The sequence below is a fragment of the Plutella xylostella genome, chromosome 29 (genome assembly GCF_932276165.1).
Source record: "Plutella xylostella chromosome 29, ilPluXylo3.1, whole genome shotgun sequence".
NCBI lineage: Eukaryota > Metazoa > Arthropoda > Insecta > Lepidoptera > Plutellidae > Plutella > Plutella xylostella.
In genome coordinates, this window is record NC_064009.1 from 3,274,606 (window position 1) to 3,299,032 (window position 24,427).

General features: G+C 37.7%; 2 protein-coding genes across 2 annotated transcripts; one reads left to right on the top strand and one right to left on the bottom strand.

Moving 5' to 3' along the window:
• The first annotated feature begins 124 nt into the window (after positions 1-124).
• On the top strand, positions 125-5,789 carry LOC105385290 (xylose isomerase). Its single transcript, XM_011555648.3, has 8 exons — positions 125-570; positions 908-1,051; positions 1,540-1,819; positions 2,513-2,947; positions 3,266-3,359; positions 3,640-3,807; positions 5,065-5,150; positions 5,375-5,789. The coding sequence occupies exons 1-8, from the start codon at positions 486-488 to the stop codon at positions 5,469-5,471; spliced, it is 1,389 nt and encodes a 462-aa protein (XP_011553950.3). The 5' UTR covers positions 125-485; the 3' UTR covers positions 5,472-5,789.
• A 1,543-nt stretch (positions 5,790-7,332) lies between these two features.
• On the bottom strand, positions 7,333-18,945 carry LOC105385291 (uridine-cytidine kinase-like 1). Its single transcript, XM_048631561.1, has 13 exons — positions 18,772-18,945; positions 16,650-16,777; positions 14,547-14,726; positions 13,816-13,922; positions 13,311-13,481; positions 12,578-12,714; positions 11,796-11,934; positions 11,516-11,563; positions 11,226-11,315; positions 10,758-10,917; positions 10,090-10,235; positions 9,319-9,516; positions 7,333-8,674 (listed from the first exon to the last, which is right to left on the bottom strand). Exons 1-13 carry the CDS (start codon positions 18,822-18,824, stop codon positions 8,558-8,560), a joined length of 1,674 nt encoding a protein of 557 aa, XP_048487518.1. The 5' UTR covers positions 18,825-18,945; the 3' UTR covers positions 7,333-8,557.
• Between the last annotated feature and the right edge of the window lie 5,482 nt (positions 18,946-24,427).

A 24,427-nucleotide genomic window follows, 5' to 3' on the forward strand; every position in this document is an offset into this window, starting at 1 on the left:
TTTTTATTTATACTTTTATTGCACAATATACAGAAGTAAATATGTACAATGAGGTGGACTTAATGCTAGAAGCATAGTGATTCTGTTTTAATATAGTTTTTAAACAAGTTGGTTGTTTTATTTGTCTCAAATAGATGTGATATAGGATATGGTAAAGACCGAAAATAGAGTTGCAACTTTGTAAACAAAAAGGTGTTGCTTTGCTTCGAAAACTTTTAAATCTACAATTTAATCTAGTATTTACATTCAGTTCTTTTACGTAGGTAATAAGATACAAATTCCTTTGCAAATAACGGAGTCCAGATTCAAATATCATGTTACGAAAAACAATAGCTCAATGTCCTATATTATGGTTGGGTGAGTCTTTTCATACAAATTGTTATATAACAATGTGAGGCCGTCTGGTCTGTTTGTCTGTCATCAAACGTTTAGGCGGGGAGTTGTGTGAAAACAATTGGTATTTTTATTTTGAAAATTAATAAAAAATGGCGTCCACATACGCTCAGCCGGGACCCAAGCGACAGAGAGTTAAGGATGTGAAGGCGACGGAAAACACTGATTACTTTCAAGGTAAGAATAATATTTACTAGTATTGAGCTATAGTGGACTCGCGAAAGTTATCTCTATACCGCAATGTTCTTCCTTTCTGTACGTCTAGTACAGGTTTGATAGTTTGTCGATTACTATAAAAGTTGTCTTTTTCTCGCATACAAAGTGGCGCTTTAGCAGAAATTATCATGCAACTTTTTACAGATAATGTGTGCAGATGACAGAAGAAAACAAAACTTTTTTAACTTTTGTAAATTGCAAATCCCGTACTAGAGCAATAAATATAATCTCGCGATTATCAGATAGTTTATATGGTATAAGATAAGAGTTATATATCCTTAAAATATCCCGTCGGCAGGCATAGACAAGGTAGAGTACAACAACATGGCGGGCCCACAAGAGGCCGGCTACCGACACTACCACGCCGGGGAGAGGGTCAACGGACGCGCCATGGAGGAGTGGCTCAAATACTCTGTGTCGCTGACTGAGTTTAGGAATAATGGTTAGTATTTATGTTAAAGGATATTAAGCACATACCTTACTATAAGTACTAAAACCAGGGGTATCGCTCTATAAATCGACGAACTAACGAACATGAATTGTCACGCAATCCGTACGGTTAATGTCCCGAGTCCGCATTGTTCTATGGGTTAATAATGCACTCGTTGTATTAAGTGACAGCTCTCGTTGGTTCGATCGATTTTCATATTGCCACCTAGCGGTACTCACGCTGCACTAGCTCCGTCATTGCTCGATCGTTTTGAAAAACCTACATAAGGTCCTCCTGATCGATAGAAGTTTCTAATATCTGTTCTGTTTTTGTTGTATGATAACCATTTCATCATCATCATCAGGCTATAATTTTGCCACCTAAGTTGTATAAGATTATATTTTTATTACTTACCTATTTAAAACAGAAAATTACTATGCAGGCGCAGACTATGTGAATCAAAGGTCCTTTACAAACGAACTCCACTATTAAACCCCCAGGTTCCGACAAGCATGGGCGTCCCACGTACCAGCGGGCGTGGGACGACCACACGTCTTCACTGGACAGCTACAAGCGCTGCATCAAGGCCTGCTTCGACTTCTGTTCGAAGCTGGGCGTGAAATACTTCACCGCATTCGACAGCGACCTAGTCCCGCCGGCCGATAGTTGGGAAGAGTATAAGAATAACTGGGAAGATGTGACGGAGTTTATTCAGGAGCATGTTCAGAGGACCCACGTGAAGCTGTTGTGGATAGCGCCGGACTTGCACTCTCATGCTAGGTGAGCGAAAAAATGATATCTACGAGTAGAGTCCGCATTGCAGCTGACGATGGTAAGTACTCTCTACTAGCTGAACGAAATGTGTTTCTTTTTGAAAGCACTTGCGAGAAAACGAGGAAATGATGGCTAGTGCATTGATCCAAAAAGAAACCAATTTTCATTCATGATTTTTTAATAATTATACTCTTCGTTGAGTAGATTCTGACTTGACCGTTTTTACATGGGTCCAACGTGTAGAGAATCCCCCATTGCGGGGGTGTATCCTCGTAGGGGGTACCGAATTTTCATTAGTTTTTCGATATCTCTTACGGTTTTCGAGAAAAACGAGGAAATGATGGCTATTGCATTGATCCAAAAGAAACCAATCTTTATTAATGTTTTTTTTAAAATGATACTTTTGGTTGTTTAGATTATGACTTAGCCATTTTTACATGGGTCCAACGTGTAGAAAATCCCCCATTGCGGGGGTGTATCCTCGTAGGGGGTACCGAATTTTCATTAGTTTTCGATATCTCTTACGGTTTTCGAGAAAAACGAGGAAACAGGTAATGACAAGTGCTTCACCTGACTTGATCGTTCATAATTTTTATGCTCATGCTCTTTGTAGTGAAGATTCTGTTTTACATTCATTGTGTAGGGGGTTGCAAATCCTCAAAACTTTTTCGATATACTTATCACTTACGGTTTTTCCAGATTCGCATCAGGCGCCATGACAAGCAACGACGCGATTACATTCGCCCACGCCGCGTCGCAAATCAAGAAATGCCTCGAGATATCTCAGCGTCTCAACTGCGAGTGTTTCCTTCTCTGGCCGCACAGGGAGGGCTACGAGTCTCTCTTCCAATCCGACATCGCACGGGAAATCAAACTGTTCTCCAAACTACTCAAAATCACCGCCGATTACAAAGAACGATTAGCGTACAGATGTCAAATGCTAATTATGCCGTATTATAGAAGCTCTTATGGTAGTGGTAATCAGGAGTATGATAGGAGTTTCAGGGAGGAAGAGAGGATACATAGGTACATGTGGGATGTGACGAGTTGTCTGTTCTTCCTGAAGAATTATAATTTGGAGCGGTTTTACAAAGTGTGCGCGCCGCCCGGACACCACATGTTTATGGCCAATGTGTAAGTATATGGTTGTACTTTGTTTTGGGTACCTTACTTATTTGTTTGATATTTAAGTATAAGTACCTAAGTGATTTTCATTTAAGTACCAATTTTATTTTATAAGCTTGAAAAAAGTATAACTCCAGCTATGACTCCAGCTGATAAAGAAACAAAATGAAAATGGCGGACGGACTCATGATGTGTTTCATTCTCATACTCCCCTTATGGAACGACTGTCATTTCAAAATTGCTTGTTTATCTATACTTGTTATCGTAGGAAACCTTTTGGATACTTAATTATTTGTTGCTTTTTTATAATTTATTTTGTTTTCCCAGCTACAATATGTTAGGAGGCGTATTTCTATCCGACGAATGGAACCAGTACGACAGTAGACGTCTCACTCTCATGATGAAATGCATCATTGATCAGGTAACATATTCTATTATTTATGTGCAGTTTCCCATTAAACCCCTTCGCATTTATAAGTGTTATACTGGTTTTACCTAAATACTCAACCTAACTAGTTATTTAGGCTAAGTCTAACAGTTCATAGGCTTATGAATCATTTGATTATTCTTCTTCTAGTGCCTCTCCACTACTGAAGGTTGGCCATTTGATAAGTCTTTTAATGAAGCGTTAAACGTTATACTCTTTATACTACCATATACTTCGTCCTATGTAATAATTTCCAACTTATTTCCCCGCCCAGGGTGCCTGCCCATCCGCCGGCATCAATCTCAAGCTGACCCCGCGGCGCGACGGCACAGAGCTCCGCGACCTGGTCTGTGCCTACTCACGCTGTGTGGACGCGGGGGCTCGCGCGTTGAGGGTGGCGTGTGGTGTTGGCAATGAGCAGGTGTTCAGCAAGCATTTGCAGGTGAGGAGAGAATAAACATCATCAGCCCGTAACCGTCCACTGCTGGACATAGGCCTTTTCCAAGGTGCATGACATTCTATCCTCGGCGTTCACCATCCAGCTAGTCATGAACATCTCAGCCATAGGACGTCCACTGCTGAACATAGGCCTCCCCTAGTGAGATAGCCATCATCATATTCATCATCCAGTACCATCATCAAGATCGTTGGACCAGAGGGATGGAGGGAACGCTATGTTTGCCTGTTTATGGTCTCGATTCGAGTACTCGTCTACTTACACTAACGTACGGTGGCCTGCGCCTAAAAGTAATCAGGCGAATTGGAAACAGTAATGCCATCTAGTAACCAGCTTGTAAATATAAGTTACGGGGCGGTGGCGGTAATAATAACTGATAGCATATTTCGAGAACGCTATCATGGTCGGTGATAGTCCCGAGTGGTTAAGCATTCATGAATTGATGCGGCGGCATGAGGTCCCTGTGTTCAAGTCCTCCACTAAATAGTAAAACTATTGGTTTTTATTTTTAAATGCCTTTTAACATTCTTGATATCAGTAGTAAGCACCGATAAGTAATATTTAGAAGCCAAAGCGATTTATAAAACGTTGAGTGGAACGCAAGTGTTGTATTGTCTCAAAGAACTTTGGGAGTCATGATCACATATACTTAATATATTATATAGTTATACCCTCAATCTTATGAGAACAACTCAATAAATAAAAAGAAGCAAGTTTTAGTTAGTCGTCCGCTACATTGCACCTGACTACTACTAACTATTGTTGATTATTGATCCCATCAAGTGTGTTATTGATTAACAATCAATTTTAATTTAGTTTTTTAAATACTAACAAACCCTTAATCGAATTAAAAAATTTAAAAATGAAAGTAAAGGAAACCTCTATCATATGATCTTTAAGTCACAAAAAACAATAACAGGATGCGAAGTAAGTATCAACAAATTCGTAATAACTCATGCGGCACCGCCGCGCCACGCCTTAACAACTACGCCACAGTCACTATGACGAAATTGTAAGAAATTAACTACCTAATATACACAGTAGTAAAAACAGCGAATACAAACAATATCGTACTGCTCAAACACTCTTACTTATAGAACAACAACATGCACTCATCAAAACACACGTCCAATACGTTGTAGTTACAAGGTTTTTACTAGATGGCATCACTGTGCGGACCGTGCCTGCATACTTTTAGGCGCAGGCCACTGTACATACATAGGTACATATTTTTATTTCCAGCAACGATACTCATCGTACCACAGCGGCTACGGAGCGAGGATAGTGAGCGGAGAGCTCTCTATGGAAGAATGCGAAGAGTATTACAAGTAAGTTTTACTTAGGTTCTATTCACACTGGCGCAAAGTCGGTGTTGCGCGGTTCAACAAGGGACAAATTATTGCGCGTCGCAATGTTTCGAGTGTGAATTGACCTCAAGAATTTTAAATTTTGCTCTTTGACATCAGCCTTTCTGTTTAATCATTATAAGAGAGATAAGTTGGAACCTAATGGCCACCGAACTAGAACTAAAGAAAATCTTCTTATTTTGCAGAAAGAACCAGCATCAGTCGCACGAGCAGTCCACCTCTAAGGCAGACCACATGGAAATGGTGTTCCAGCGGTACATTGACAGCTGCGAACAGATCTGACCACTCATCAACTAGCCATGTTCACGATCTAAAGTCTTTCTATACGAGTATGTCAGATACTGAATTGACAAATGCAATAATATTAATAAAATCTGGTAATATTTCACTACTTGTTATTTGCACTTGCCAATTTAGAATCTGAGATAAAAGAATAGACTTCATAACAAACATTACCATGAAAGAAGTACAGTCTTGGGCATAGAAAACTTACCCCTCTCAGAATTGTCATAATGTCAGGTTTCTTTACTCCAGACTGTACAAAGGAACTTATGTAAAACTTATTATGTAAGTAGAGTTTTAAATAAACCGTTTGAAATATATCATCATTTTATTTTGCAATTTAGGAATTACTTGCCTATACATTTATTTGTAGATACACAGAGAATCTTATATCTAATATACAGTTGTTTTACAGTATACACAATACTTCTTGTATGGAACATTTTATAGAAAATTCTACCGCTTTAAAACTTAAAATTACAGCAGAGGTAAAATTTCTAACAAATTAAGCACAAAACATGAGAAAATCTAAAAGTTGAAACACTAGGCAAAACTAAAATTAATCTAAAACTTTTTTAATATCAAACATACAGCTAAAACTTAACATTTAAAGACATTTACAAATGGCGAGGTCCATTTTACAGGAAGTGTATCAAAACCAATGTCCTAAATAATATAAACATTTAATTTCTTATTAGTTATTAATCTAAGCAAAAAATATATATTATATTGATATATATTTCGGGTTAGGTAAGACATAATAAATCCTATTAAATATGTAAGTAGGTGTCTAAGGGTCTGTTTCACAATGTCTGGTTAGTGGCTACCTGACGGATAAAATACATGCTGTCACTCTCTGTTATTATTTTTTAGACAGTGACAGCATGTATTTTATCCGACAGGTAGCGACTAACCAGACATTGTGGAACAGGGGCTAATACTGACAAAAGAAAAGTTTGATTAAACTGGCAGTAAGTAAAAATAGATATTCTCGTCTATTCGGAATGGAAAGTTTAAAAAGTATATAAGTAGGTAAGTATATATTAAAATTAGTCTATATATTTGTGGAACACATTACTTCTGTCGAAAGCACACCTTGGTATACCTAATTGACGAAACTTTGCATATACTATACCATATACAAAATACTTCGTATAGACATATACAGAATAGAAATGAATGAATACCTACGGGATTTTTATTATTATTTGTTCCATGTCAAAATACAAAATCCTGAAGTCGTGTTTAGTGCTCTGATCTAAACTGGATCTACAATGGTATGGCTCCTTGTTTGCCATTAGTTTCTGGTAATATTGTCAAAAAACGATTGCTGTGCTACCACAAAAAAACTTTAAACTCTATTTAACAAGTGTTTAAAACGAAATTTGACAGATTTCGCAGGTGTTTGACAGCGCTAAACATCTGTTAAATACTGTCTAAGTTTTTGTGGTAAGGCCCTTGGTTTTTAATATCTAAAATAAGTACCAAATAACAATCAGTAATATTTACATTGCATTTTTACGAAAACGCTATTTTATAAACTGTGCGTATCCTCAGACAAGCGTGATGTGGTAGCAGTCAAAAAGAACTCTTGTGTATGTACAAAGAAAGCACCATGGTATGTATCATTGTATCGGTTATAGAACTAGATAAGTACCTAAAGTATTATGCTACTAGTTATGTTGTTTGGCTATGCAGTTAGCTTTTTTATGATTTATGCAATAAACTTAAAATTCGAGTTTAAATATTTTATAAATAAGTTAAATAATTTGGGGCAATGTTTTTATAATTTAAGTGATGGGTATCCATTTAAGGTTCAATTTAAATAGTTTTGAAAACCTGTTTTAAAAAGCATACATTTGCAAAACATGTATTTATGTGTGAGTTGACAAAATTTTACTAACTAAAATATAAGTTTATGTGGAACTGTGTGCCTTCGTGTTAGTAATATGTATGTATTTAGTTCTTTATAGTAGCGATTAAAAAGGTTATTTTCAGTTATTCATTAATTCTACTCCCAAATAGGAACCACCTACTCTTTGGCTCTCCCTCTAATGATTTATTTGTGACTATTTAAATTTAATGAGGAATATAATTTAATAACTTAAGTAAATTAATTCAGTCAAAAGATCAATATCATAGTATAATTATATATTAACCCGGCCGAAATCTCACTGAATAAATAGAGACCGAAATTCAAATAAGTAAATAATATTTAAAGGATTATGTTTTAGTGGCAGACTAGATTTTCACTAACACATATAACATTGTTAAAACGAGGCATTCAAAACTAACTAAATTAATTATGTTAGCTAACTGCCAGTTTCTATATCTCTGTCTATCCATAACTGGTAGTTACTTTCATACGATTTTGACATAATCAAAGTAACAATCTGTCATAATCGTATGAAAGTAACTACCAGTTATGGATAGATCGAGTTACAGAAACTGGCAGTACCTATAAGCAGAACTTTCAGTTTCTGGAGCCTATTCAAGGTTAACGAATATTATTCAGTCATATGTAAAAGATTTTTAACGTTCATTTGGGTAGACTCCTTGACCTACAGTAATGTTTTTGAGAGTTTTTCAACTTTACAATACTTTATTCTTCTTCTAAATTCGTCTTAGCGTGACAAACACTGGAGTTGGACTAGTATTTCTCAGCTATACAAAATGTACTTGACTATGAGAGCACACAATTCCACAAAAACAGTCTATTTAACCAACTACATACTGAATGCATGTACTTGTCGTCAAAAAAATATTATAATCATCAAAATTATGATTACCATTTACGTGAGACCAATTTTAAGTTAAGAAATGTGCATTTAAGTAAATTTAGTTATACATAGTTATAAAATGTACCTTGACAATGAATTTGCCAACTTTATGATTTAGTTGAAACGTTGATATCAAACAATATTTTACGATCTTCACAACTAAGTAGGTACATAATATACCTAATCAAAAATATATACTTAAAACAAAACGTGCAAGGCGGCCGCATCTCTTCGCAAGACAATAAATAAATGAATACCGATAGTATTGACGTCTCTTTCACTCTCTCAGTCGTTGTTGATGCTGTCTCACTCTTCATCGACGGGCTCTGTGCCGAAGTATCGGTCCCCGAAGTTGCCGATGCCGGGAAGGACGTAGAATTTCTCGTTGATCTCTGGATCTAGGGCTGATGTCACGATTTTTACCTGGAAATAAAAATATAGAGTTAGTTTTATCCGTCCCTGATACAGTATTACGGAAGTGGCGGACATACTCGTGCTATCTCGTTCTAATCATAACTCTGTTCTTCTACCTTCCCTCAGACGCCATTCTCAAGTTGTTTCTTTATGTGCGCGCCCTATTTACACATTTTAGCTATCTTTTGCTTATTCCTCCCCATCGCAGTACCTACAACACACCAACTATTGACCAATCACCGCCATACCTTGGACTGACGACCTTAGGCGGGTAGCCGGTAGTGGTTGGATGAGGAAGGCCGAGGACCGAGTCTTGTGGCGCTCCTTGGGAGAGGCCAATGTCCAGCAATGGGTGATTATTAGGTGATGATGGATGGCCATACCTTCGGGAAGGCGTAAGCGATGCTGTGCACGCCGATCTCGGCATTATGTACCCGCTCTATTTAGACACTTATTAGCATGCAGCGGAGTTGGCAGCAGTACGTTTAGGGTATTTTTCTACTAAATGAAGTATCTATCTATGATTTACCTTATATAACAGCCGCCATTTTCATATTTTTTCTTTATGTGCGCTTCGTTCTAGACACATTTCAGCTACCTTTAGGTTATTTTCCTCCCATCACACTACCTATAACACACTAACTAACACATACCTTGGGGAAAGCGTAGGCGATGCTATGAACGCCGATCTCGGCCATCAGCAGCGACACGAGGCCGATGTGCTCCTCGGGCACGTCGTGGTCCAGCAGCACGCGGATGGCCATGATGGCCGCCGCGCCCGTCGCCACTGTCGCGTCCATCAGGATCACTCGGTAGTCCTTTATGTCTTTGGGGAGGCGGAGGTAGTATAGCTGTGGAGAGGATAATAGTCGGCGTTAGGTACAATTGGTTTATTGGGAGATAGTTAAGGCATCTTAAGTAAGCGAGCAAGCAATACGTTGCAAAGATGTTTTCTCGAGTAATGCGGCGCCGCCGCAGCGATGATATATCTCAACGGATTGCAATCCTATGATGTTTTAACAACTGAGCGTTGCAGCTACGACGCGTCCCATCGCTTTCAACTCTCCCCGCTTCGTCTGCACAGCAAGTTGACATGCTACTGATATATGTAGATGCTCAATGCCGCAACAATATCATGTTCTGCAACGTATCGTTAGCTCGCTAAGAAACTAAACAATGCTATTTTCGGCAGGTTAAAGAAATACACTTGTTATAATTCGTACGGTCGATGCGGTTAGTATTTATGTACATAGGGTTTAACAGGTGTTTTAGGTTTGACATTTGATGACATTACCCCATTGAATTTCTATATTTTCCTGGTAGGTATGAAAAAATACCAGAACTGAAAAGCTTAATGCAACAAAATAATGTATACTTGACGTAGGTAATAAGTGATTATCTTATTACAAAGTTAACCATCTCACCTCTGGTTCATCAGTGAGCTGATTCGTCTGTATCAATATCTTGCCGATCCTGATGTCCTTGCACACGTCGCACACGGCCTGCTCCATGGTCTCGCCTGCCCGTAGTATTGACACGCCACAGATTTTCTCCACTTCGCACTTGCGCCCTGGGAAATTAGAGTAATTTTTGCATTTTTGTTCGGTCTGTATTGACTGAAAGTTAAAAACTGTAAGGTAGAAGAGAAATTACGTCCCGCTTCATTTAGGTTTGCAAGACCTAATTTGTTATTACGATTAACCGCTAACCGCATTAATCCGTGCATAAAAAAGAGGCGTCTTATAAGTTCAATAAATTTGGACGTATTGACAAGGATATCATATTCCTTCATCTTCATGAACAGTTGTAGGAGACGAATCCTCAACGGTATTTTCTATAGACGACTATAGAAAATACCAACAAATTATCGAGATAGTAGTATAAGTCCGATCGGCTACTCTGAGAAGGTTTCTCTGGCATTCCTTATACATCAAGTCTCTGGCATTCCTTCAACATTTTATGACAATTAAAATGAAACTCATATAGAACGAAAGTAGTTATCCACACTGGTAGAGAAGACTCTAAATTTACTAACTTCTTACCACCAGACATTCTTCGTATACAGGTAATGTTGTGGTAAATTAGTACCTACCGTTATACTGGAACCCCTGCGGCGTGTCCACGCTGACTCTGGTGTACGGGAACAGAGACAAGGCGAACTCTATCACCAGCCGCATGAGGCGCTTCGAGTAGAAGATGAACTCGTCTCGCGGCGTGTCCTTGTTGCGGATGAATGTGTGCAGGCCTTTCACCTGGGAGGAAAATAAATGTTATTATATTCAATAAAAAATAAAATAAGCAAATGATTCTAGATTACTTAATTCAATATTATTTGACATATTTTTATACAAGAAATAGCAATGGGCCTAGAATTTTACCCTGAGGCACACCTATACTGGAAATTATGGATTACCTATATGGATATCTGCTTTCGTATCACCATTGAAACATTAGGATTAAACAATCCATAAGCAGCATAGCTTATCTGGAAAACATCTATGAGATTTACACAAGTACCTAACATGAGTCAATCAACGATGTTAGTAATTTTATTAATTACCTGTGGCGTTTCTTTGAGTACAAACAGCGAGTCTGGAACTGGCTGGCCGACGTGCGCGACCGCCAACTTTTCACGAACTTTGAACCCTCTCTGGAAATATAATTGAGTAATTTTTACTGCTGAAGTTCTTGGTGGATAATCCAGAATCTAGAAGATTGTCTAGTTTTTGTAGTAAGATCAACCGAGACAATATTTAGACCGACGTTAAGCGGTGCCAATTACCATGAAACAAAACATAACACTTATTTTAACTGCTACATAATAAAGCGTATTTTGAAAGAAATACTCACGAGTTGTAACTGTTTGTGGACGTGTTGAACGATTAAGTGTATCGCCACCTGAAATAAAATTCCAAATAAGTTTCAATTGCAAATGCTTCTAAACAGGTTGTCCCAACAAGTATGGTATGATATTATCCTCTTTCACCAGTTATATTAAAATTTCGACAATGGAGGCCATTATTGAAAACAGATTTCAGTCTTGCGATTCCTAATGTACGCCGGCTTAATGTGCGTCTGTTGACTGTTATTGGTACTAGTTAGTGGTCAACACACGTGGCCCGCACTGTACCTTGTTCTCGCCGCCGCGGGGCACGATGATGTCGGCGTGAGCCATGCAGGGCGCGATGTAGCTCTGGTAGGAGGGCTTCACGTGCGTCATGTACTGCTTCAGCACGCCTTCTAGGTCGCGCCCGCGCTGGACTATGTCTCTGGAAGGAGGATGAGATTGTTATAAAATATTGTAATGTGAAATATTGTATTGTAATTGTAATGTGAAGTGCTTCCATTTAAGTAGTAGGTACTAGAATGAGGAGGCAATAGACATAAATAGATGGAAGATCCAGAAAGAGACCATTGCCCAGCATGCAGCTGTGGGAGACAATAGGCTAAATAATAATAGTACCGAGTATACGGGTTACATTGTTCAATCTTGCCTCGACATCTTGTTTAATCCTATAATAGGCATTTCGTATAAATTAAATAACAATGGACCTAAAACAAAACCCTGAGGAACACAGCTATAAACCTCATATTCTTCAAACACCACAATTCACAGCGTACACCTAGATATCTACAAATGATGGAGATTACCTCCTCAATCTCCTGGCGAGGCTAATGTCGGATCTTACTCCTCAACAGTTACAAAACAAAATACAGCTTACACCTATACTTTGTAAAATATAGCATGATACCTATGACAGCTGTCAAATTCATAAATTTTATTTGAAATTTGCTTATTTACCAATTTTATGAACGATCTTTATTTACCAGGCATTAAGATCTGTCAATCAAACGTCATAGGGCTCACGCTATATTTTACAAAGTATAGATAGATACAAATCTCCTCATTACCTCCTCAATCTCCTGGCGAGGCGGATGTCGGCGTCGGTGTCCACAAACACTTTCATGTCCAGCATGGCCGTGACCGCCGCGTTGTAGAACGCGAGGATTCCCTCGAAGATTATCACGTTCGCTCCGTACATGGTTTTCTGGGGACAAGGATTAATAATAGTTATAAAGATAGAAAAAAAATATTTATTCGGTGTCCAGCACCACACACCAAAAATACACAAAGAAATACAAATTGCTTTGGTGGATTACAAAACAATAGTTTGATCGCAGGGAGGGTGACGGAGCCTTAGAAAAAGCAACAGAATATTCTTTCTACCTATATCTTGTTCTATTTATGAAAAACCCTATGGCAAGCGATTATGTATTTTAAATGCAGTATCTATAGAAAGGATTTTGCTCCTGTTATTTGAAAGAAGGTACACAACTGACACAGTTTTTTTTAACGATTAATTTCTTTCTACCACCGGCCATTTCCCGATAGTAAACAGGGTGTTACAAAAAGGCTATACTAAGCCGAAACCAACGTGTGCAGCATGTTATATCTAAGGCCGGAAATTAAACAACAATGAAAAAATTCGCAAAAAAAAAACATTTTCCATAGAAACTTTGTTGGTCACGTGTTTACTATGGAGAATGTTTGTTTTTCGCGAATATGGTTTCCGCTTAGTATACCTACCTTTTTTGCAACACCCTGTATAGTATAGTCAAGTCTCATACATCAGTATCTACTCACAGTCCGGTTCTCCCGGGAGTGCGTGACGTAGTTGTAGATGGGCACCTCCACCTTCTTGCCATCCCTCAGTCTGGTCAGCACCTCCGTCAGCAGTTCCATGTCGAACGCGTCCGGATGGTCGAAGTTGTATTCGTTGCGGGTTGCCGCTAGGTGCTGCTTCTCGTTGAGGACCTGGGGGCGGCAATGGAATGGAATATCAGTTTATTTGACTTAAAATTTTACAATCATGGTACATAGTATAAAACAAAGATACTTTCTCTATCTTTATGTATGCTTATTAAATGTTTCTTTTAATAGAGTGATTCAAGAGGAAGGTTTATGTATGATAACATCATTGTTTTTTGTGGTACATTTAGCATCAGCATTGCACCCGTGCGAATCCGGGGCAGGTCACTAGTTATTTCATAATACACTCAGGGGCAGTAAAATATGTGTGATCCCAGTTTTTTCAAACATTTTGGAAATTTAGCTACTTTGAACTGAATTAAAATATAATAATGCTAACCTTATAAAAGGAGTCCATACTGACGATGGTGACCCAGGGAATGTTGAGAGATTCTATTATTTTGGCCGCCACCGTCGTCTTTCCGGACGCGCTGGCTCCACATATTCCTGAAATACGAAAGAAATATTTAAATCACAACTAAAATTGCATATAATAATCCTTCTTGTACCCTCTTTTGAGTTTTCTACACCCACAAAAATGCTTTAGTGCACACGATGCATTGCGATGAGCATTTCATCACGTTTTGACTTCAAAATGACAAGACGAACACTATTAGGGAGCATGTATTTATTATGTAAGTATAAGTATTTAGGGAGTGGATAGCATGTTCGTATACTATGTAAAATACAAGAGTCCTATGAAGTTTCGTTGACCCTTTAAAACCCAAAAATACTGATAATATGAAGGGATGAGCCCTATGGAAGTTTTGATAGCTTTCATATGGCTCATGCTATATTTTACAAAGTCTAGTTAAGTTACATGGTAGTTACCTATGAGGAAGGGCTCGACCTCCTGGCCGCCCGTGCTGTTGTACCAGGGCGGGCGGCCGGCCGTGTAGATGCTGCGTCGGTGGTGTCATCCCTAGTGAACTGTACTGTGCATGTAGTCACCTATGAGGAAGGGCTCGACCTCCTGGCCGCCCGTGCAGTTGTACAAGGACGGGCGGCCGGCCGTGTAGATGGTGCGTCGGTGGTGTCATCCCTAGTGGACTGTACTGTGCATGTAGTCACCTATGAGGAAGGGCTCGACCTCCTGGCCGCCCGTGCAGTTGTACCAGGGCGGGCGGCCGGCCGTGTAGATGGTGCGTCGGTCCGCGTGCAGGATGCTCTCTGCCGTAGTTCGCTTGTTCGACTGCGACATGGAGGTGGTGCGGACGCGCCGCGCGCGAGGTGACTTGACGATGTTCGAGCCTGGAGGGCGAAGGTAATACAGGGTTAATAGGCTACTGAAATTATTTCATTGGTTTTCGGGGTCAACTCTAAAGTTTATAGATTAAAACATGGGATCAAGATGTCCCATGGCCAAACAGGAGTTAAGTTTTATTAAAGAACTTGTATGGGGATTGACCGTTAATAAGGTTATGGGATGTAGATCCCATATTCTTCTTTAGTTTGTCGATGTCTGTAGGATATATTTTAAGAGAGGTCTTCTATAGGGATTTAGAGTTAATAAGGCTATGAGACATTCTTCTTCAGAGTGTCTCGGTACCAAAACACTAGAGAAGTTCTAGGATTTGTCACCGTGCTGAAGTCAGAATAGCGTCAGTCGCTAACCATCCAGGGTTCGCCAGACGGCAGAGGTAAATAAGAAACAGTTGATACGTCACTCGTCAGCTCGTCACTCTTTATAGTTCCAGTATACCTATACCTGGCTATGCCATCTGCCTGCATAGATATATCTAAGCTATTTTATAATTATTAGACAGGTATACTCGCACAGCTTATCATGCCATTAGAAGTGAATATTTAATATATTCATTATAACAATCTAATCTTTATCAAGATTCTACTGATACAGTTTATTAAAATATTTATACTACCGTCTACCCCTCAACATGTTACAAATGAATAGGTAAAATATGTTTATATGTTATAATAGGTTTGGCTTACAAAAGTGTAAATAGGCATTTGTTTAAACATTCACTTAACGATCTGGACTGGAATCAACCGCTCAACACTAAACATATAAAAGACTGTCAAAAATAGGTACCTATATATTTCGGCTCTATTTCAGAATTAATAGGATTCACCTCATGAATTGCAAAATAGCCTTTATCTCAGAGGCAATAATGCTACAGAAACCTGATCAATTTATGATGATGATGATGATGATGACCATGTAATTTGTCGGTGTAATTACGTTTGGCTTCGTCACAGTCACAGTACGTTAAATATAAGTACTTTTTGCAACTCACTCTGACTACGACTATATATTAACTTATAAAAATGGCATTTAAATATATACGAACTCACCGAAAAAAGACTATTTAAAATAGGACTTTTGTTTAAATCTGTAGCTTTGAATTTTGAAGATATTCTTCTAACTAACTAAGAGCTACTGGTTCCTGGGATGATAACAACCGAGCCATTTACAAACACTACTGATTTATCACAATACTGATCACCTACCTGTTCCTTTTTACATGGAAATCGTGAATGACTACAGATAGGCATCGCCACTGTTACAGTTTGTATAATTCAACTCAACAGTAACAAATTAAAATATTCTTTGTTTTGTTTGTAAGCCAGCTAAGTAAGTATTAAGTATACTTAAATATAATATTTATAACTTTATTGTACATACTTAAAATACCTCACTGACTCCTAGAAGCGATATTTTCTATGATAACGTATACTTAAACGTTTGGACGGAGTGGCTCAGGGAAGCGTACTAATGAATGTTACACTTAGTCAGTGTCGAAATTGATTATGAATGGCATGAAGCACTAATACAAAAGTTTATTATGTAAAACAGAATTTATTTTTAAACCTTCTATAGGCCTTTGGTATATTTAGTTTGGTGGTTTCTAAGTCAAAGAATGTTACGGTATGTTTATAGGCTACAATTTTGTACCCGTATTCAAACGGATAAAAGTAATGCTAAAGTATACTATTACTTGGCGTGCAGATAACGAGTCCTATTTATTAAGAGGACACCACTTCCTCTCTGAAAATCCTATCCCTAAAGTATCAGACATGCAGACATACCGAGGAGTATAAAGCTCACATATTAGAAGAGGGCGGTCGGTAGGGTCTGTGGAATGACTGTTCTATGATAATGACAACTGAACTACCAGGCATGCAGACTCGGTAAGGAGTCTAGAGCTAACATACCAGTGGAGGGTGGTCGGTAGGGGCGCACATTGGGCACGGTGGTGGGCGACGCGGGCGCGCGGCTCGAGAACTCCTCATCGTCTATGAACACCTGCTCGCTGAAGTCCAGAGCTAGCTCCGTCACCTCACTGTGTGGAGATAGGCTTGGGGTTAGTGATGTATTTAATTTTTCAAACTCTGCCTTAGGCTGCCTGTTCACCAGAGTGGAGCAGGCTAGCAGAGCGATGTATGATGCGAGATAAAAATTGACCAATGAAATTGCTTAAAAACTCCACTCAAATTGCATAATTATTACCTTGCACTCCGCTAGCCAGCTCCACTCTGGTGGACAGGCAGCCTATTAAATAGCTTGGAAATGGATTCAGGACTGTTTGAGTTACTCCTTAGCCATTTGTTCTTAATCAGAGAAGACATTGAAAAGTTAGGCACTCAGATTATCTTTGTTTAAGCTGGTATGGTACATGTCTGTATTATGATTTGCAAGTTAAATGTTATTTGATTTGAGATGGATTTACTATTATTATATTAAATACAGTTTAGCAGCGGGATAAGTGAGATCTGTATTGAATAAATTGTTATTGACTTTCACTATGAGGAGTCTGTGGCTATACTCTATTATTATAGTAATATTTATACACTTTCACAACATATACATCTACAAACATTAAAACAATAATAATTAAGAACATAGTAAAATATGGTAACATTAAATATTTATATTTTTTACATGTTATAGAGCAATTTTAAATGTAAATTGCATACTAAATAAGTAGGTAGATCTTGTTTTAAATAATGAGACTGTGTCATTTTGTATGCTTCACTTAATTATGATAAATGCTCTGTAAGAATTGCAGTATTAAGAGTGTATTGAACTTCTTCAGGTTTATACTATATTATTGTAAAGATTCTACTAAATCTATTCAGTAGTTTTCATATGAAAGACTTAGATAGTGTAACTACATACTATTTTATATGACTCACAAACTGCAGCTTTCATAATATTACTGTGATGTGATTGTGTAAAGAAACTGATAAAATGTATAATTAATTTAAGCATGCTGTTGGGACAACTGCAATTTACCGAAACCTGTGTTATCTCATACATATTTTATGAGTTACTATTTGTATACTAATTATATAACAGGTTTATTAATAAATAAAATCAGAAAGTTTAGCTTCATGCTTAAGGATAAGTGAAAGGTCAAGCCTTTTATCTTTTAAATAATACTATGTATATGTATTCAAAGTAACGCTAGCTAGACTCCACATATATTATACTCTTTTGTTTGCGTTCACTGTTACAGAAAGGTGACATAGTTTTAATACTACAAATATTTACGTAATAAACTATCTCTTATATTGTGGAGAGAATGTAGGTTACTTCATTTGTTTAATGAAAGTTATCTTATCATTGGCCGTGGCTAGTGACATTCACAAACAAAATATAAATAATAATATTAAGTATAAACATCCTGAAACTATTCTTTCCCTATGTTTTTTCCCTAATTTATATGTGAAAATCTAATCTTATACTGATGTTTATCACTGTACCATGTGACTAGCTTTTGTTTATGTATTTATTTTTATCTTATCTACAAAGGAACACCATTAGAAGTATTTTGATTGTATCTTGTGATGCAAATGTTTGTCTACACAAAACAGGGATCATTGTGTGCTAATTTAGGTAACAAATTGGAATTAAAAACAAAAACAGGTCGCAAATAAACACGGTGAAGCACAACAAATACCCACGTCCACTAGGATATTGAGGAGAGCTTACGGATTGGCGATGAGCACGGAGCCCGGCTCCATGCCGCCGGCCTCGGGGCGACCCTCGCGCGAGCACGTGTCTGTTTCAGCCTGAAGCCACTCGCCAACGCTCTACATACAAGCTAAAAATAAACCGACGTGTGCGCGCTTAGGTTATGCTTATGCACACTGATGACTCGCGCAACTAGCTAAATGTTAACTCCTCGGTTCACAGGCACTAGCAACAATTAATAACACTGCAAACGTGAGTCAGCGACGCATCCGACGGTAAAGTCCTTTCCGCAGCGCAGTTTTTATTGACCTGACACAGCTGTACAAACAAACATCTGATATTAGGCCATGCACGGTTTACCTATCAGAGCTAGCAGAACTTGGCGTTTCAAATTTATTCAGCTTAGCCGACATCACTGAGGGACACGATATGAAGATTTCAAGAGAATATTACTTATCAGAATTAATTTTAAAAGCGTCGACAAAAACGCTGGCAAAAGTGGTCTTCGGATATTTTGTGTTGACTTCTGTCATCTGTCACTGTCTCATTGACGTTTTACTGACAGCTGACAGTGCTCAGTCAGAAAGTGCGTTTTGAAACTGCTCTAAATATTATATAATTATACTCTTGCACCACAACTACCTCTAATCCTATTTTTTAATTTATATAACTCTCTTCCATCCAAAGGTTGTCTGGTAGAGATTGCTATAAGCAATAAGGCCGCCTTTTTGTACTGTTGTTATTTTTAAGTTTTATTTTGTATTGATTCTGTTTTTTTTGGTGCAAATAAAGAGGATTGTATTGTATTGTATTGTATTGTATTGTAAATAATCTCAATATCTTACTTCAAATATGTGAAACTTTATTCTGAGGAATAGGATAGAATATTTCGTGTAGGTAGGTACTGAGTTTGCGGTGGTTGTTGGTGCTCATCAAGGAACATAAGTAGGTACCTACTATGATGTTCAAACAGCTGATCAGTTCCCCTACTCTTGAAGGTAATGTATTGCGTCGGTCTTGCGTTCTCAACATTAAATCAATCATAACTTTTCTTCAAAAGCGTTTTTACAAAAAGTACCAATACCATATGCATAGTTTGAATATACAAGATAGGTACTTTAAACTTACAAGACCCACCCTTTTCCGTCGGGGGTTAAGAAAAATATCAATTACTTTTTGTCCTTGACTATAAATAAATAAAAAGTTTTTTTGTAACGTGCAAGTTTTATTTTCTCACAAATTTACGATGTTATGTTTTGAGATATAGCTATTTGTTATATTCAGGCACAATGTGTTCGATGTATTACCTAAGTAGTTTTGTAGTTTAATTGTTTTACTTATATTCCAGATACTAAGATACTAAGATATACCTAAATTTTAATTCCCTTGTCCCATCTCTTGTGCAGAGATTCAGAGATAGGAGTTAGATTTGAAAAAAAGAGAGTCGGTTTGAAAAAGGAACGTAGGAAAAAAGACAGTCAATTCGTTACAGGATCGCAGACAGACAAATATCCGCGGCGCGGGAAACGAACACGGGTGCGGTGAGGGCCGGGAAAACAGCGGAATTGCGAAATTGACAAAATGACTTCCCCAGTGATAATTTTTTATATCAACTGATATCAACGAATGACTTTCAATCATGCCAAGGAAATAACGTTGGATTTCTCTTGAAAACTAACAAATGACAATGAAATGTATAAATTTGATAGGTTCCATAGGGCTCATGCTAGTTGAGCTATATTTTATAGTACCCGTAAGTATAGTACCACAATTGAAAAAACCACTAGATGTATACTTACTGTATTCATTTTTACTTGGCATAAAAGATAAACAATCTTTGTGTGTCTGTTTAATCAAAGGATTGTTAAAGAAATAAACATAAATAAATGTTTTAATTACGAAATTAATCATTTTTGCTAGTACGTGTTTCATTGGTTTTTATGTTTTATTTTAATTTAAAAACCTCGTTTTAGAATTAATTCAAATAAAAAGACACACTAAGATTGTTTACTTTTGTGCCAAGTAAGAATAAATAAGTACACTTTACGTCCAAACCTGAAAATCTGCTAATCACACAGTTAACTAACTTGAATTTGAATGGAGTACTTATAATACCTACGTAGTAAAGCTACAAAGATCCGCGATTTTCCTAGCCAAAGCGTTGCCGGGAAATTCATTGCGATTGAAAAGGACGAATTCGTTCCATTCGTCTGCTTTTCCAAACGTTCTTTTCGCGGCGGAAATGAGGACTTCAGATTTAAAACTGTATTTTTATCATTTTACTTAAGGCAAGTAAAATAAATAAACGAAATATTAGACATTTTACTAAACGAATTTTTCATAAATAAACAGCAAGAATTTAGGTAGAGAGACAAGTCCTAGAGACATTTATCAGATCTGGCTCACCACAAATCTTTTTGACTTCCGTTCAGCGTTCAGAAATGGCACCAAATCAACACCCGGCAGATGGAACACGTGCCTTGAATACGCACTCACTCGATTTTATTCGTTCCGAAACCGTTTTACATAAGAATGCGAATTCTCGATTCACTGACTCGGATAATAGTGAGAGCGGGCCTGAATTTTGGAGGATCTTCTCTCCTGGATGTACAGTATATATTCACAATTCACAACCTTTGCCCGGGAACTTTAAAAAAAAGAAACGACCGGGAAATCAAATCGGTAGTTGGATGAAAGAACAAAGAAGCAATCGAATTACCTATTCGAACTGGAATGGTTCACAAAATCATAATAATACTTATAAAGGGATGAGTGGATTAAAATGTTGGAAATGTTGTGGAAATGTACTTATAGTACTTAACTATCCTATTTCCTAGGTAGGTAGGTACCTCCTGTAACATTTTATTCACGTATATTATACGTATTTTAAGCGTTGATTAGGGTCTACCGAGGGTCTACCCTGCCTAACTGAGGAGTGCAGCTGATGCCCTTTATTTAATTTGACTACGGCAATATTGCTATTGAGTACAACATGCTGAAAAGCGTTCAATTATGCAATTAATGTAAGTAATTTCATATCTTTAATCTTGCCTCACACAACAAAACAAAAAGAGGAAGAATTTTTCAATAACCCAACCTGAACATAATATTTATTCTGTTCGATTTAATTAACTGTTCTCAGTTTGCCGCCACGCCAGCCAGGAGCGCGACAGTCTTGCAAGAAATTAGTCCAAACTTTCCCGATTTGCATGTTATGGGGAAAGTTTTCGAGGAGGCGGCAACCCTTGTGCAGCAAGAATTCCAAATTTGAAAAGAATTACTTTTTAATCCTATGAAGATAAGTACCAGTCTCAGTCTGGTCGCATTTGGGATGTAGATTTTGTGGCTGGCAGGTTTTAATATGAGGGTTTCTTTTCCTAATTTCAAACCTTTCAGATTTTTCTTTACTCGTAAGGAAACTCTTGAGAATATTCCGCCCTAGCTAAAAGTTGGAAGGTTAATAATTAATTGAAAAAGTTCATTGCATGTTTTCTAATTGAACATTAGTAGGTACCAAGTACAAGTGGTGATTACCAAACTACTTTAAACAATTAATGAAATGAACAGGAACAAAGAGAGTGTAACGAGCAACAAATGGAAATGCTAATTTCATTACTGCGAGTGTATTTCACTATTAGTCATTGTGTCGGCGACAGGATGCTTAGTGCTAAACGTCTTTCGGCTGCAAGAATGGATTATAGGGGTTGCTTTAATGTTTTGAATAGTAACAACATTTTTATCTGGTGATAAGAATCATTAACAGTACCTGTGTCTCGGCTTTCTCTAGTATACCGATGCCTAGAGTAGCGGGTTCTATTACTTCTATTATAGAGCTATAAAAAAGTTCCAGTGACTTTATAGCACCACCTGCAATATTGAAGAACATTAAACAGTGCATCAGAAGATTACCAACTAAAAGCGAACAGTGTATATTGTTTTCTTTGCAATAAATGTACAAAAATATAGGAGGCCTATTTGGAATCAGCATTTTGTGGGTGGAACCTTTTCATTGGTCGTGAATGTATTTATGTACCTAATTACTCCCATTATTTTTACACAATTTAGTGGGTAATAAGTTAACTCATGTGATTAAAATTAGGTTTTATGAAATGCATGTGGGTATCAGAATTAGATAGATACCTACTCCGATGGATGCCCCTCATCTATTGTGTTCCACCGTCTTTTGTTCGTGGAAATGACCAGCGTAGCGGGACCTGTGGAATTAAAGTGCAATAATATGAGCATTATGGAATAAATAATAAAATAATAATGTTCCTGAAAACACCGAAAGCTCCATAAAGTTGAATCTACCAACACAGATCAACACTACAGACACAGACTAAAAATATTCTAAAAAGTACCTACTAATTTAAGTAGTTTAGTATCTTTGGATTTTCAGAAAAGATTTATCTACCTATCTACCTAAAATAGTGTTATGTGGGGTCAGAGTTTTAAGGACCAGTGACCTGTTTACACAGCCACAACAACCTTGCTTTCCTGAAACACCTAAGTTTCCCTGAAAAAATCGCATTCCCCCGCAGGTCAAGTTAGGCTGGTTGATCGGGCGATCTCAGCGGCCTCTAGTGGCGACTGCTTCAGTCTTTGTAACCACACCGAGGAGCCCCCATTGCAGTTCTTTGTTCCCACCTTGTAGATAGTTACAGGGATTCAGTATGGTTGGAAATTTTCTTCTTTAATATAAGATTTAAGTATGATAGGTTTAGAGTTTTCTTTAAGTTCTGATTGTTTTCTTCAATTTCTGAGGGTCCTACACCCGGGTCCGCGTTTTTCTACGGTAGGTCAGATTAGCACAGATAACCTTAGTTACTTACTTCAAGATGGCTTCAGTTCAGTAACAGATGAATAGTAACTAAATGACTTGATGTTCGTCAGTAGATTTTAATAAAGAAAATCTAAGCGATAGGGCTGGATGTGGATACTTTTGCGCACTATCTAATTCAGTATACAGTAGGTATTTAATTACCTATAGCCTATAGGTGCATCGTGAAATAAGTATAGAAGGTCAAAGATCTAATTTCGTTCACTGGAAGAGGCCAAACATTAGACAAGTTGACTTACGACGGCAATATCCAAGCCCCCTCGTAGCCAATACTAGAGGGTCACTCTAGCTCACGAAAAACTACGTTATGTAGAAGTCATGCGATCGGCACGTTCAATGCAATGAGACAGAGGTATTGATTCCCGAAGTACGTTGAGGAAACAGGTAGGTAAGGTATTCTAATGCCGAGAAATCACCAAAATGGCATTTATCTCGGGTGAAAACAGAAAAATGCTTTTCAGGCGATCTTGCCGGAAAACGTCCAAACAAAATGTGTTTGAGGGTGGATTGTAACAAACTCTAAAATTTTATTTAAATCCTCCTTAATTGGAGATTTCAAGCGTACATAGTACGGGAGATTTTATACAGATACAGGTATGTAAGATACAGGTATGTACTTAGGTATTTTGAGATTAATCACCGAACCTTGGTTAATGCTAATATTCTTAACTTCGTATTTCGTCAAGCAAGAGTAACCCCAGTGCTACATCGTCTACGTAAGGACTGTGGTGTTTGTTTGTGTCCAAAGCCAACACAGCTATTATGTCCCTAGGGAAGAAAACAAGACGGGAATGTATCCTACTCCTTACTGTCTGTATTTGTATAAGTAGCTAGCTTAGATAAGTGGATTTATGTGGAGTGGGTTCTTAATTAATTAACTACCTATGTACCTATGTAACAATCTACTTAGGTAGCGAGTAGCTTGCAATGGTGATAAGAAATAGACAGAAAGCTTAACTTTATGATTTCCGATAAAATTATACCACAGATATACTGATGTTACAGGAATACTGTATTTATAAAGCTATGAGAAATGAGAACGAACCTACCGAGGTTCATAGCGAAGCTAAAGATTAAAACATTAAAACCATAAGGGTCACATTGCTGCTACAGTTACATGTACAATGTATGCCTCCGTACATGACATTGCGTAGTGCGTTGCATGCAGTTCTAGTC